General features: G+C 51.8%; 1 protein-coding gene across 1 annotated transcript; it reads right to left on the bottom strand.

Moving 5' to 3' along the window:
* Positions 1–2,678: 2,678 nt before the first annotated feature.
* OTOP3 (otopetrin 3) lies at positions 2,679–8,267 on the bottom strand. The gene is made up of 6 exons (XM_010140136.1): positions 7,877–8,267; positions 6,687–6,823; positions 5,885–5,943; positions 5,141–5,259; positions 3,580–4,511; positions 2,679–2,849 (listed from the first exon to the last, which is right to left on the bottom strand). Exons 1-6 carry the CDS (start codon positions 8,265–8,267, stop codon positions 2,679–2,681), a joined length of 1,809 nt encoding a protein of 602 aa, XP_010138438.1.
* Positions 8,268–15,426: the final 7,159 nt, after the last annotated feature.

The following is a 15,426-nucleotide window of genomic DNA, read 5'->3' as shown; positions in this document are numbered from 1 at the left end:
TCTGCAGTGTGGATGGTTTGTGGGGTTTTTTTTACATAAAAAATGAAGATTGGACACTTGAAAATGAGCCTGAACTTTGTGTGGTTTTGGCCATTTCTGTGCTTTTGGCCATTTCTGTGTTTATGGCATAAGACATCATCAAACATACAGAAAAGGGAACCGGTCAGACAGGATCAAGTCTCCTGATTTATGAACTGTGTACTAAAACCTTTGTGCGCTTGAGACCCATAAAACAGGCATCCCCCTGGCCCTGGGAGAGCTCTGCAAGTCATTCGCGGGTGGCAGATGACCAAAGATGGTGGAGCATGTGACAAAAGACAGAGGAGCAGGTGGGCCTCTGCCGTGTCATGGCTGCATTGATTCAGGAGTCACAGCTAGCTCACTTCTCTGTAGCCTTTCACATCACTGCGCCCAGCCCTGCTGTCAGTCCTGTGGAGGATTTAAAGGCAGTTTCAGTCCTGTGGAAACTCTGTCATGGTTTTACCCCTCCTGGAGGTAGACACAAATCAGTCCAGAGATAGAACCCTCCTAAGTGAAAGGGCTGAAACCTTGGACCCTGCATTTCTCTTTGGCCTGGCAGAGCTCTTTTGCTGTTGTCTGTTGTGGGATTTCTTACCTTTATCCGCAGCGTTAGAACTGCGTGTTGTTGGGAGAGGGCATAGAGGGCCTTGACCTGCTCTGTAGTGGCTGTGGGTGGGAGTTGGAGCTGGTGGGCTGCATTCCTGTTTGTGCTGATCCTGTACTCAGGTAGTCCATCTGTGCACCAGCAGGAAGTCACAAACTGACTTCTCTTTCAGCCCACTCTTGTATTTGTAGCTCGGTGGGAGACCTCCAATGTCACCTGCTCAGGGAAGGCTCAGTAACTTAAATGGTGTTTTATCTATTGCACTGCAGATCAAATCCAGGTCATGAGTTTGCCCGTGGGTTTGTCTCCAGGCTGTCAACAACTAGGAAGAAGATTTGTGATCATGTTCCTCATTTGAAAGGGCCAGACCTTGGCATGTATCTCCTGTAGATCCCTTGGTACAAACTGTGACATGAGAATAATAATTAACTTTATTGGAGCCTAATTTATCCAGTTGTTATTTCTCATGACATATTTCTGTTGACACAGGCCTAAGTAAAAACACTTATTGGGCAAAGTTCATGCTCCTGCAATTATTCTCACTTCTAGCTTCACAGAAAGGTGCTGTCATTGTCTGAATGCCGAATCTGAAGGGAAGTGGGATGTGTGTGGTCAGGAGTTTCTACCTCTCATCGCTGTTACTTGGGAAGTAACTCTCTTGGGAGAGTTTGCTTTTCTAGGGGATCAAAACAAAAATCCCAGAACTAGGCTCTGATTCTAAACCCACATGGCTTTGGGATTGATTTGTAGAGGAACAGAAGCAGTAACATAGATGCCTTTTGTACCGTGCCTTGGTTAAGAGTTATGAAAGATTTTGATAGAAAAACAAGGCCTGCCCTTTAAATCTTGTAACCTCTGAACATGAGAGTGTGGTGTAAATCAACATCTGTTGACTTTAAGTCTGGTCTTTGAGTGCAGACCAGACCCAGAGATTTCACTAGATCCACATGAAAATTCAATCTCTTTATTTCCATTCATCAGGCTCTGTGTTTGGGAGCCAGCGTCACAACCCCCGCTTTGGAAGCACATGGGAGAGCAAAGCAAGCATCTCCCACGGAACGAGCGGCTCTTGGATCAGCACCACGCTGCGCAGCCGCGTTCCCTTACGCCCAGCAGCGCACCTTGTGAAGGATGTGCACCTTTGCGGATGTGCAAAGCAGCAGTGAGGGTAGAAGTGTTGGGGCAGGGAGCGATTTGCAGTCGATTTGGCAGTAGCTCCTTGAACTAGCTCTGTGTGCAATGGTGGGACCTTTGCTAGTGCACGCTGGCAATGACATAACGCACGAGTAGCACCAAGAAAAGATCAGGCATAGCACCTCTCTAGTACTTGCTCAGTGCATGCCTGTAAGGAGAAGCCGTGTTCAGTCTCAGTAAGGCAAGGTGGTGCTGGAGCTTCTGCTTTCGATAATGGGAAAAGGTGCGCTGAACTGGTGCAGGTCTGCAGGCCGGTCCTGCTCTTCAGTACTAAGAGCAGGCACTCAGAGGGCTGGGCCCTGCAGGACTTGCACAAGTGTCAGCACCAGGAACAAACAGAATTAGTCCCTGTTCTGACCAAAGCAGCTACCAGCTGCTTTTTGAAAGAGATGCGTTAAAAAGTGTGCATTTGATTTGTTTCTGAATGACTGTGGCTGATACCGAATGGTCTCTCCTTTGCTGCAGGAAGGTGGGTTGGTGAGCAGTGGTGGGCTGGTGGTCCCTGACTGAGGAGTTTTGATGTTCTGTGGAGTGTTGGTCAATCTTTGTTACTTTTGTTGAAGGCTGTTCTCGCATTCTTTTATCTGGAAGATTTCAAGAGGAGCTGGTGAAGTCCTGCGTGATACCGTGCAGCATCCACTGGCAGACTACTACGAAGTACCAGTATGGGCTTTGAGTCTGTGGAGAAAAAATGGTAAAATAATCCAACCTCCTTTTCTGCTGAAACTCAAGGAGAAGTCAAAGTAGAAGCTGGAGGAAAAAAAGCTTAAAAGCTTCCATGTGCATATCTGCTGCTTCCTGCATCTCTGTTCAGCATCACTGCTTCACCGCAGGCTCTGCGGTGGGAAGTCAGCTTGGTTCAGGCTGTGATGTAGACCTCCAGCAGTCCCCCAACGGAGTGCATTCGGTAGAACACCCCCAGCGGGAGGCCAAAGTTCACGATGACAAACCAGGTGGAGTAGCCGTAAAATGACTTTTCCAGTCCATTCTCGAAGGCAGGGTGAGCCCCGAATGTGGGCATGACCCACAGCTGAAGAGACATAAGGAGAAAAGGGCAGAAGTCAGAGGATGACAAACCGTCTCCTACCTGCACCCTAACCTCAGCACTGGCTCACGTAGCTGTAGGAGTACTTCAGGAGTATCAGAGGAGTCTCCCTGCCAGCGAAGAGAAGGAAAATCCCCTGTTTCTGCTGCTGACTCCTTGCTGTAAGTCAAATCCTATAAAATTCCTGGAAACCTAATGAAGGCCTCATTCTGCCCCAGCCAGCTTCATCTTTCTACAGAATTACACCGTTTTCTTGGCCACTTTGTTTTCACTAGATTAAGGCTGCAGTGAATCCATGTTGGTTCAAGATCCCAGAGCACAGTGTACTTTACTGGGTGGGTTTCAATCCTGGAGACTCATGTGTACAAAGACTCACTGCTAGTGCCTCATGTTTCTCCACCTATTTCATGAAACACCCTCAATGAGTTTGATAACTTTTTCAGAGGCTAAAATCTTGGCCCACGAAGATTTAACAGCTGTCTCCTTCCTGCACCTAGGAAACCATGCCATATTTTGGTTAAGAAGAGACCTGTATTAACAGGGGTGTTAACAGCAAAGCCAGCCTTGACTTGCCTCACTCGATAGGTCGAAACTTGGTGGGCAAAAGTTTCTTGTATGGAATAGTGGCCCAAGAAAAAGACAAGAAGAACACGTCTGTATTACAGGTCATCATGGCTCAGCCAAGCTGTGATTTGGCAGAGAGAGTGATACTTACTATGATGTTGCACAAAACCAGGAAGAACGAGATCTCCCTTAATGCTCGTCTCTTCCAACTCAGGTTGGAGTAGCTATGCATGTAGGACAGAGAAGCTTTCCGGATCTCCTGTCCCAGCTCCAGCATGCTCACTCGTCTCTGGTCGTAGACTTCATGATTCTGCTCTTCTTTCAGTTCTTCCTCTTTGCCATGAGACATCTGTGTGTGCTCCTGTTTGCTGTTTGTCGTGGTTTCCTCTTCACTAGATAGCTCTGAAGCCGCTGCGTGCCGTTCAGCGTGTCCTATGTGTCTGGCCTCAGTTGTTGCTACAAAGTGCTGCCGGTGAAGCCCATCAATGATGAAGACATTTTGGGTGATGTTCTGGAAGATTAGGAGAACAGAATAGGACAGGATGAGACCGTTCAACAGGTCCATGGAGTTACTGGCCACAAGGGCAACAATGGAGAAGTAGGACATGCCGATTTGGCCCAGGGCTGCCCCCATCAACAGGACCACATCCAGGCTGCGGGTTGGGTTCTTCACTGTGTCCAGCTCCTTTTTTTCCAAGGCGTGGATGATGGTCCCAATCACTGCGCCCACACTCATCAGGGGCAGGAGCACAACGTAGTAGCAATAATACATGATGAAGACCTGGTGGCTGGCGGCTGAGCTGGTGGCTTCGATCTGGTACATCATGAAGACGCAGATCCCAATGATTAGAGCAGTGGCGCCCAGCAGTGGCCCAAAGACCACGCCCTGGAACTTGAACTTGGGCTTGGTGTGAGGGACATGGTGGTGGCTGATGCGTCTCCCCACGTTCTTCCACATGACGTACAACACGGAGCAGCAGATGAGGCAGTACTCAGTGTTGAAGGGGTAGAGCAGGATGTAGCCTTTCTGGAAGAATTTGCAGATGGTTGTATTCGGGCACGTGCACGAGGTAGTCTCGTTGCCTGGAGCACGAGAAGAGGAAGGCAGCAGTTAGGAGGGCAATGGCCTCATTTCATGGCTAGCTTTGGGAGTTTCTTGTGTGCAGGCACAACATCTGTCTCTAGCTCAGAAGTAAGTGATCAGTAGGAAGGTAAGTGATAACCACTTGGTCCTCGTGCTGTGAGGACTCGGAGTATTTCCCAAATACATGGTTCTCCTGCGCAACACCACAGGTACTGGATGAGAGACACCCCTTCCTTCACAGTGAAGCCTCTACCCCTACCCTTGGAATGTTAGTTCCCCTTTTTATTTCCCATATCCTTGGAAAGAAAAGCACAGCAATTACAAGTCTCTTCTAGTCTGGCAATCTTCTGCTTGCAGCTGGCAGGTAAACGTGAGGCAAAATGCCATAATTTATAGTGGGCTTATCCTTTCTTAGCCTTCAGTTCCAGGGTTTTGTAGCACAACCCCCCACTCCAGGTGGAGACGTTCTCCCCTTGTAGCCTATCTCCTGCAGACAACCTCCAGTAATGGGTCCCCCATTTGAGGACCTGGTTGTGATATCTAAATCACTGAGATCAAGAGCTGTTGTCTCCCCAGAAGTTACCCATGTCTGCCTCAAGCCAACTGGGATGTGGAAAAGGAGACTTGCCTTCAAATCGCCGCTCCACCTCCCGCAGCTGAAACTCAATTTCCATGTGCAAGGTGTCGTTGGTCACGGCCAAGAGCCAGAGGAGGAGGTTGGTGGCTATGGTCACCATCAACCCACACCTGGGAGAAAAGACAGGCGCTTACTTCTACTGCATGTTGCCTGTGGAGAACGTTTACGACCTGTGTGCCCACATGCACATGTGGTGCTGTCCTTCGCTTCTTGCTTACCCACACGCAGATGTGTGCAAACACGGGGCCTTTGTGCCTGTCCTGTGGCTTTGCGCACACAGACAGCTGAGGACATTCCCATTTGGCCGTTTGCATAGATCGGGGCAGCCAGTGCCAGGCTCACTGGTGAAACTGGCCTAGGTCTGGGTGCAGTTGAGGGAGGGAAGGCTGAGACAACTCCCAGTGACAGAATGAGGAGGCCACCCCGCCTCATCCCGCGGTCAGGGAACGGGTTCCTGAGCCACGCAGCAGAGGGGTGTTTGGGGTCAGGAGGAAGCAACAAGCTTTGCAGCAGCCCAGGGCACAAGAGAAAAGCGAAGGAGCTGTGAGCCCAGGCCAGCGGAAGGAGGATGAGTCTGCTTGAGTCATCGCTTGGTTCTTGTGCAATGCAGAATATAGCGAGTCTGTGTAAGATCGGGTGGGCAGTTCTGGCAGGAATAATGGAGATCGTAAGCAGACAGGAAGGAAGAGTTTCTGTAGAGTAGAAAGCAGGTTTTCCCCCCTCCCCCCTTTGTACCTGGTCAAGTTGTGCTGGACTTGAATGCAGTCCTTAGCGTGATGCCACAGAAAGTAAGCCTGCAAATGGAGAAGAGGGACAACGTGAGCGGGGCGAAGCTGGCTGCCTGCCGCACACGCGGTGGAGAGGGTCAGGCCGGCAGGAAGGCACGTGTCCGGGTGGGAGCAAACGTGCCTGTGCAAGCGGGGCAGGGGCGTGTGTGCAGCTGCACCCCGGTGTCGCGGCATGTGCTGGCACCCTTGGGTGGCTGCAGCCTGTGTGTGCCTGCCCCTAGCACGGGTCTAGGAGAGCTGCTTTTATCTGTCTTGGATATTTGTGGGTATTTGCTGCTGAAGTAGGAAGTAGTTTACTTTTCAAATATGGCTTTGGCTCCGCAAAAAAGAGCGTTGGTATCAGAGTAGCGCGTTGGAAGTGGAGTGAGGTGTTTCTGTGTGCAAAGGATTTTGTCAGGAGCTGCATTAGCGAATGGAGAAGCTGGGCCACAGGCTCGTGCAAAAATACCTCTGGCAAAATCTGAAATTCTCCCTACTTTGATGCTTCAAAACAAAGTCCTCTGGATCATAGAGTGTGTCAGGTATTGCTGGAGTGATTTCTCTCTAAATCTGCTTTGTGTCTCAGTCCGGCACACGTGGAGTGTGGGTGGTATTTGAAACAGCGTGGGATGCTTTAATGTCCATAATGCTCATGAGAGTGCCTCACGTGCACCCGCTTTCCCAAGTCTACCCGCTTCCCCCCATGCTCTGGGTGCCCAGGAATGGGACAGAGAGAATAAACAAGCTTCCAGAAGGGTAACGTGCAGTACCTGGATGCAAATAAAAAGGATTTCAATGCTGGGGAACACAATTTCTGCCTTGGATTTGCACTGGATGAGAATTGTGCTGTAGCCGATATGAAACACGTTCAGGAGGATGCTGAAACAGCCGAACAGCAGCACTGACCCTGGGCAAATGGCAAAAGCACCAGTAAATAAACAGAAACACATCTGTGGAAAGTCTGAGCCTGGCTGGGAACTCGACACCTTGTGCCTCTTGGATTTCAGTGGAGCTGGAGACCTTCCTGTTGGAAATCTCCTGGTTTTGAGAGAAGGGGCAAAGGGGAGCCTGATTCCTGAACCTGGTTGTGTGCTTTGGCCAGTTTAAGGTGTTGAGACAATACCAGGTATTTTCTTGTGGTTGGATACAAGGTAGGAACAGGGTCTTTGGCCTTTTCTGTGCAGTCTGGAGGGACAGGGGTGAGCTAATGGCAGGAGATGGAGAAAACCCAAAACGAACGCAGGTCTGCTGAGGCTTTTGGCAGCACCAGTCTGCGGAAGTCAGGACCCTTTAGTTGATTCTCCTTTTCACCTTGGACACTTCTCTGCAGCTTTATATACTAGGGTACCTTGCAGCTCTCTTGCCTTTAGTTCTCTCTACTTAGTTAACAGGATCATGCACTAACGAGAAACTCCATAACAGTCCAGATGCAGAGCTGCTGGACGAAGTGTCATGGGGCACCTGCTGATGGGAAGTTTCCCAGGAAAGCCTGGACGTCACTGGGGTGTGACTCGCTGGCCAGGAATCTACCCCGGAAACAAGACTGCTCTGATGTTAAACAAGGACAAGGGTAGCACAGGGCCACTGGCACCCTTGGAGGGTAAATGTGGTGGTTCTCCTCTCACTGTGCAAACTGATCGTTCCTAAAACCTTTCCTGTGTCTCTCCCACTGTGCTCTGTTGCTGGGCTGCAGGTGGGAGATGCCTGGATTGTGCTTTGGGAAGGAACCACAGAGCGTAGTTGGACCACAAGGTGAAGGGAAGCCAAGTTCAAGACTTCCTTGGCTGCTCTGATCCCTCCCAGCATCCGCTCGTCCTCTGTCCCCCCAGCCTCGCACCATGAGCTAACTATATCTCCTGTGGCTTCTGGCTCTTTTAGTAGTAGGGGGAGAATTTCTTTGTCTTCCCAGCACTGGGAAGAAGGGGAAAGGCACGAGATGGTAAATAAAAGCAGAACTTACCCCTAATCCAGATTGGCCCAGCGTGGGAGTCCCGGTGCAGCACTGCGTGTGGCTGCCGACTGGTGCCCAGCAGGAAGTAGATAATCCAGCACAGACACAAGACCTTGAGAATGGAGAGCAGAATCCAGACCTCCACCAATGTGATGGCCGTGTTGTTGAAAATCATACTGCTGATGAAGGCGCTGCCCAGAAACACCACGTTCATGGCCAGGAGCCCTGAGAAGAGCTGCCCAGCTTTCTGAGCGTGCCTGTCCCTCTGCTGCACCGATGAGCAGTGACGATACAGCCAGAACTTCTCATAGTGGACCGTGGAGGTGTCTGGTGGGGCTGCCGCTGACCTGCCCTTGCAGTGGTGGCAGGACTTTTGTCTGGAGGCTTTGTTGCCCAACATGGCTCATTTGCCTGGGGGTCACCTGCTGCGTTGAACAAAGGGGAGGGTTAAAGTGAGAATGGTGGTGGGGGGGACGTGCGGAGGTGAGAGGTTGTGTGCTCTGCTATAAAAGCTGCTTGTGTGGTGACCTCCCTTCCTTGCTTTGCAGCTTCGCCATCCCTCTGCAGAAGCTGGATGAGGGGGAAAGAGATTTGTGTTGTCTAGGTTAGGCATTAAAAATTTCCTGGTGGACATTACAGGGTGCTGGGGAAAGGCCCTTCTGCCAAAAGCTGCGCAGAGACACCTGCATTAAAATGGGTGTTTGTTGTCTCTGCCCTGTCCTCCCATTACCTGGAGCTGTTGGGACCAGAGGTTGCCCAAACAGTTCCCATCCTCACCTTTCACACCTCCTCTGGGTACAGTCCTGGATTCAGGTTTTCACCTTTTCCTTTGTTGCTGTAAGGATTAAGTGGAAATACAGAGCAGGCTCAGACCTGCTCTAAAATTCAGAGCTGTTTGATTTTGGTTGATGGGTCCAACTTCTTCCTTGTGTTTTTGGGCTGTTAGAGTTACACCACGTTCCTTGTGTGGTCACGCAGATTGTGGCAGAGCTGCAGAGAATAAAAAGAGGGTCTGTAAGTTTTGATCTAAGCTGCTGGGAAAAGATCCAACCTCCCACCCAGGCAGGCTGAGATTGGAGCAAAGTTAATACCCGAGTTTCTTTCTTTTTCTACTTGTAGCGCAGAGCTGTGAGCACACTGACTCAGAGGAGGTGGAGGGGTTGGCCCAGATAGACATCCAGAGCCTGGGAGTTCTCTGTGCAGCTTTTGGGAGACTCTTGGTAGGATGGTATTGTCTGTGAGGAAGAAATCTCCTTGCTTGTAGACAGCCATCAGGCAAGATGCGCCTCTCTCTAGGCGCGGTATACGGAAAGGTCGCTCCAGGGATGACTGACTGTGGTGGGGGGTGGCTGGAGTGAAAGCAGACCCCTGAGATGTGTTTGAGGGTGGGGGAATGGAATGTAGGGGGGAGGCGTTGACTGAGAAGGGGTTGAAATTTCAGTGCTTCCCTTTCCGTTGCATGTGCACAGAGTTGCTCCGTCTCCTTTGGTCTCTGGAGGTCCAGTGGACTTCTCTTGGTGGGGATTGATGCTAGACTCTTCCCTACTTGGCTCCAAAACTCTCCTAACTTTGTAGCACAGCAGCAAATGCCCTCCCCACTCCTAGGGCCATAACTCCTCTGCTTCAGGGTCAGGAGAGGGAGGGGAGAGACCTTAAAATCAGGAGGATCAGATGGAAACCCATCCAGGCTGCACCAGCAGGTGCCCAAGTGCCCAGACAATGCTGCCCGCAGCATGGTCCCAACCCCTTGACCCCGTAGCTGTGAGCTGCGGAGAGCAGCCAAGCCGCAGAGCCCTTACCTCCCTGCAGCCTGCCGAAGGGGAGCAGCTGCCGGCGCGGCCTCAGTCACAGCCGGTGTCAGAACCACTCGCTGGAGTGCCACCAGGACGCATGCGAGTCTTCCCGATGGACCAAGGTGCAGGTAGAAGCAGTCAGGACTGCTCCCTGCTGAATGCAGCCTCTGCTCCCAGCCCATTGATTTTTTTTTTTCCACCTTGTTTACTTTGGTTCTATTATTGTCATTACATTAATTAGTCAGTGAGGAGCTCTCGGCTCTGCCAAGGGCAGCCAATGGGAATCAACCCCCTTATACACCTGCTGAGTTGCCCCATGTCAATGGCCTCGGCAAAGAATGTGCCAACTGGTAAAACCGCAAGCTGCGGTGACTAATTTGTGCCATGGCTCAGGCGAGCGTGGAGCTAATCTCCTGGCACAGGCTTGTGCTGGGAGTGCTTAGCCACGCTGCTTTGGCTAAAAGCCACTTGAGTTCCCCACTCCCTTGTTTTTAGGTAGATTCCGAGGGTATTTTTTTCCCTCGTGTACCATTACTTTGTGCCTTTATCCAGGGCACGGATACCCAAAGAGACCCAAAAGGCAAGACTCACAGCCTAGTTCAGGTGCAGGGATGACAACAAATTGACGCACTTCTGGCAGAAAGGTTGTGTCATGTGGGGGTTATAGCTACAATCTATTAACGTGTCTTCAGAGCTGGACCCTCATGTCCAAACCGCACAGGCTCAGCCATGCAGGGCCGGGGATGCTTTAGGTCCAAGCTGTGCTGTCCCTGTTCCCTCTCCTGCTGCAGGTAAACTGATTTGTCTCAGACTCTGGTGAGCTGATCCCGCTGGTTTTGTGGTTGGCAGTGGAGATTGGCCATTCCTGGCTGAGCTGGTGAGCCTAGAGGGTCCGTCAGGAGACGGTGGACCTTTCCACGGAAGGAGAGGAGTTATTTGTGTGTCCTGGGATGAACCCCCAAGCCCTGGGGTTCTTGCAGCTTGCAAAAACACGTGAGTTGGGAGTTAAGAGCCGTGAAACACTTCCCCAGAAGCTGATTAGGGGCAGGAGTGGGTGGGGGAGCACAGGTTATCATGTGTGGGGATGTGACGAAAGGGATGGAAAACAAGAGTGAAAGGGGCCCTGGCGAGAACACCCAGTGTGCACTGGTGCAGCCATGGTGTTTATTGTCTGCCAACTAAACAGTCATGTTTAACGGCTGACCAAACCCTTGCACCTCTGCAGAGCAGCCTGGTCACTCCGAGCGGGGCAGGTTCGTGAATACCCATGGCTAGGCTTGTTCAGCCTTCCCCAAAGCATCAGCTTCTCCAGCCTGCTTGGACAACCGCGTCCTCGCTCCTCGCTTTGATGCTCTGGGATTCCCTGAGTGCGTTTGGGCTTTCCTTTGGGTGCCTGGCTCTTCTCCAGACACCATTCTAGAGCTTAGCAGGGAACTGGGAGCTCCCAGGAGCTGTTTGGTGGCCTCTTTGTTGAACAAAGGCAATGATTTACGTGTGAGACATTAACACGCCTGGCTGTTTTTCAGCGCCACGGTGCTAAATTGGGGTGAGTGTGTGAAACTGGGCAATGGAGACCAGGGGTCTGAAAATATCTTGCAGAAAGGAAGTTTGAGTGAAACTGGAGAGTTTTCCTTTAAAGATGGACCTGAAATAAAATGTTGGGACCTGCTGTGCCCTGGTGGTTTTGCCAGTGGGACTGTGTGTCAACTGCAAAGACGAGGCATTCTTCCAGCCCGACTTGCCTTCTCCTGGCTTTGTTGCTGAGATTGAGCCCAGAGGAGTCGTAAAACCCTGGGAGACTGGTTCATCCTCCTAATCTGGCTTTTATGTTTAAGAAGAGCAGCTGTTTAACTTGAACGTATTGACACAAGTTTAACCAAGTCACTAAGTAAGCAAATGTGCAGGAGAGAGTCAGGAAGGGAGAGGATGAGTTGCACCAGCTGGGCGGATCGCATAAATCACTGCCCTGGAGAAGCTGCCTTTACTCGGAGGTTAAGAGAAAGCTGCTAAACGTTAGGAGCGATGTTTGCTCCTCCACTATCAGCAGTGTGCTTATTAATGGCGTTATCTGTGCATTTAGCAGTAATAACACCCAGGCTGGGCCAAGCGGATCTGTAAACAGGACCCGGGGAGGAAGGAGCTTTGTGCTCGGCCGCTCTGTTTGTCCAACGGCCGCCTGAGGAACGCTGCGCGCTGCACAACTCCCCGGCCAGCCCACACCCCTTCTCCTCTGCTGATAACCGCACCGGTGACGTCTCCTGCGGGGCTGGTGAGTGAGCAAGACTTTTTAGGGTGGGTGTAAAGAGCAGCCTCCTCCAACGTAGGTGAGGGTGAGCCATGCTGCACCGCCCCAGCTCCGTCCCTCGCTGCGGGAGCTGATGGGTCCCGTGGGTATGTGCTGGCTCCACTCCTGAGGCACAGCTCTGTGTTTTCCCTGCTCGCCCTCAGTGCAGGTCGCTTTGACCTCCTGATGGCGTGGAGTTGCTCCACGCTGGTAAGAAGCACTGTCTTGATCCCTGGGAATTGCCTTCAGCCCCATCACCTCCTGCCCTGGTTCCCAGCACACCCCCAGGCTGGTCCTGCTCACGGGCTGCACCTTGCCTTGTGCCGCAGACCTATCCCTCGCGTTCAGCCTTGTGACCTTCTCAATGCATCCACTTTCCAGCTGCTGTATTGACAGATAATTATTAACTTGGATTCCTCCCCTGTCCCTGACACACCTCAGAGCAAATCACCCAGATAAAAGGCTTTTATTATTTTTTTCTAATAAAACAAAACTCGCCCTCAAATAACAGATGATTAAGAAGCAGAGGAGACATGAAAACTCTGGCAGCGGTGGGATGATGACTCAGTTCTGGCCTTGGCTATGGCCTTCCGTGCCTCTTTTCTGAGCAGTGATTTCTGGTCTCCTGCTCTTCATCTCCTCCCCTTCTTGCTGCTGTCTCTGGCACTGCAGTGCCTCAGGCCAAGGCCTGGATCACGACCTTCTGACTTGAGTCCTGGGGCTGGATCTGTAGGGCTGGTGCTCCCTGAACTCGGCCACAGCTGGGCTCTTCACCCTACTGTGCGCCGAGGAGTGATTTTATTTATTTATTTATTTATTATTGGTGGGGTTCAGCGCTCCCACCAAACCCCTGCGGCACAGCAGGTGCTCGCATCCCTGGGAGGCCAAGGTGGCATTTAAACCCAAGTGAGTGGGACTGGAAGTCCCTGGCAGGGTGTGAGAGCCCCAGGGCAGCCCTTTGCTTCCCTGTCGCTCTTCATTCGCAGCAGCTACCACTGAAGCGGTCCCTCCCATCCCCTAACGGGGATCGGATCTCCCTAATGGATGTGGTGGCAGGAGCAGTCAGCAGGATGCTGCTGGTGGCCTCCGGGCCCAGCCTCATTCTCTGCTCAGACACAGGCTTCCTGTTCACCCAGCTCCCGTGCCTCAGTTCCCCTCCTTCCAGGTGCGGAAGATGGAGCTAACAGCAGAGCTTTGGCAGGGATCTGTCACGAGAACATGTGTACAAAGGACCGAGTGGGACTCTTTCATCTTACTCAGGCACTCTGTGTTTGGGGTGTTCTTCCCTCCCATAAAACTTTCCATAAGAGAGAGACATCCCCCTCTTTCCCCGGGCTGTGGACACCTTCTGTGTCAGGGTCACTACGGTCAGGGGTCCGTGGTGATGGAGCAGCCAGCGTCCGTTGGCTGCGTTGCCTGGCGGTGCAGAGTCCCTGGGAAGGGCATGCATCCGGGCAACTAGGATGTGGCAACGCCTGCTCTGGGGGTACTCCTGGCTTTGGGTGACACGCCTGGGACGCTGCCTGTGCCAGGGATTTGCCCAGGGATGTTTGGCTGTTTCTTCATCAGCCGTGAGGTTATCTGTTTGCACATTAACTGACCATGAGCTGATACCTTCTAGCAGAACAACCCGTGAGCACACAGCAGGGCCCGTGTTTGCAGTGGAGCTTTTTTTAGGGTTTAGGGTTTTTTTCTTTTTGAACTTGTGGGTGTTCACTTTCCCTCTGTCCCCTTTCTTGGGAACATAGACAGCTTCACTGATGGCCCTTTCCTTATCTGCTGCCTCCCCCGAGATGCACCGAGGTGGCTGGAGGGCAGAAGAAGGATGCCGCCCTTGGTTGGAAACCCCTACGCTGAGCCTGGAGGTGGCTCAGGTTAGCAAGGGGTCCTTGCAGAGCTGTCCCCAGAGTGTTTTGGTTTATCTCGATATGATTGCTTGTCTTTGGATGTTGTGGTTCCTGCTCCTCCACCTCGGAGCAGTTGATTTGGGATTGTTGCCTGTATCGATTTATTTAGCCCAGAAGAGTTACTGTCCAGAACAACAGAGCAGTTCGAGCTCTGCCCTGCCTGCGTCAGTGCGCCCGGCCCTGGGAATCTGGGACCAGGCACCAGCAAGAGCTGGAAAACCCGCTGTGCCCCCCAGGAACAGAGGAGGTGATTAACAGTGTCAGAGCTCGACAGCTTGGGCTAAAACAATGTGAGGGGTGTACGTAAACTGACGTCTGTGCACTGCTTACGTGGCTTTTCTGACTTCATCTGTGGCTCCTGCAGTTGAAATTAATAAGGCTTTTGATTTATGAAAGGTAAAGTTTCTAGGGAGAGATTGTATCTTTACCAGATCAAGTGAAAAAAACCAGAGCCAGGTCTTTGCAGGGTCAGTGGGGCTGGGAGAGGCTGCCTCGCTGCTCCCAGGCTCGCCAAGGGAAGGACTGACCCACCCCAGAGATGCTGGATCAGCGCAGTCTTCTGGGAGCAGGGGAAATCGGTGTTCACCCCATCTTCTACCTGCCTCGGGGCAGGGCTGCTGGCAGGCAGGCTGCTGTCAGACCAGTCAGAGGCACTGGTTCCTTCTGGTCTGGTGTTTTGAGAGGAAAGATGGTTTGGAACGCAGGAGCCTGGGTTGGCACTCTGGGCTGTTAGGTGGAAAATTGCATCACTCTGCTTCAAGAATCGTGATTTCCTTTGTTTTTTTAATTTGGGAGATGCACACATGTCTGTAGAAAAAGGCTCGGATTTCTCCCACCTCTGCAGTGTTCTTTATTGGAGTACAAACCCCCAAGGAACAATAAACCCTTTAGTGGAACAGTAAACCCTGATGTCTCAGAGTACAGACAGAGCTCAGCTATGCCGTTTTGGCTGCACCCTCCCCGCCTGGCAGCGTGGGCTCTCTGAGGCTCTGCTGGGACTCTGGGTACAGTGGAGGGGCCCATTTCTCCCTCCTGCAGCCCGGGGGTCCTGCTCTGAAAGCTCCCTCGATCATACTGTGGTTCATGGAGAGCTGCAGGCACCCAGAAACCCGTGTTGGGGCCCCACAGCTCCGTGCTCCGGCGCTGCCTGGGTGCTGGGGCGGTGCTCACTGCCTTGAAGCACGGACGGGCTTGAGGGTGCAGCATAAGCATCACTCCAGGGCATGGGAGATCAAACTGGCCATGGCATTGGGTTGATTTTTGTGTCAAAGGCCCCCTCAGGAGTTCAGTGATACAGAGGAAATCAATAAATAACTTTACATACAAAAATGTTCATATATTAAAAAAATCATTATCTATTCAGAAAAAAAACCGCCAAACCAAGTCTGTCATTCCAAATCTGTCCACCAGCCGCGTTTGGCTGGTGGTGTACTGCCCTTACGATCTTTATGGTTCTTGAGCTCGGATTCAGGAAAACTGGGGAACAAAAAAAGAGTGAGCTGAGAACAAGCCCGTGTGCGAGCCAGCCCAGGACCGCACGCACAGCTGTCCTGCAGAGGTGACCTGCAGTGAGGA

Source organism: Buceros rhinoceros, unplaced genomic scaffold (genome assembly GCF_000710305.1).
Source record: "Buceros rhinoceros silvestris isolate BGI_N320 unplaced genomic scaffold, ASM71030v1 scaffold7557, whole genome shotgun sequence".
In the NCBI taxonomy this organism is placed as follows: Eukaryota; Metazoa; Chordata; class Aves; order Bucerotiformes; family Bucerotidae; genus Buceros; species Buceros rhinoceros.
Note: the sequence above shows the minus strand (reverse complement) of the source record. Positions and strands in the feature narration are given on the sequence as shown.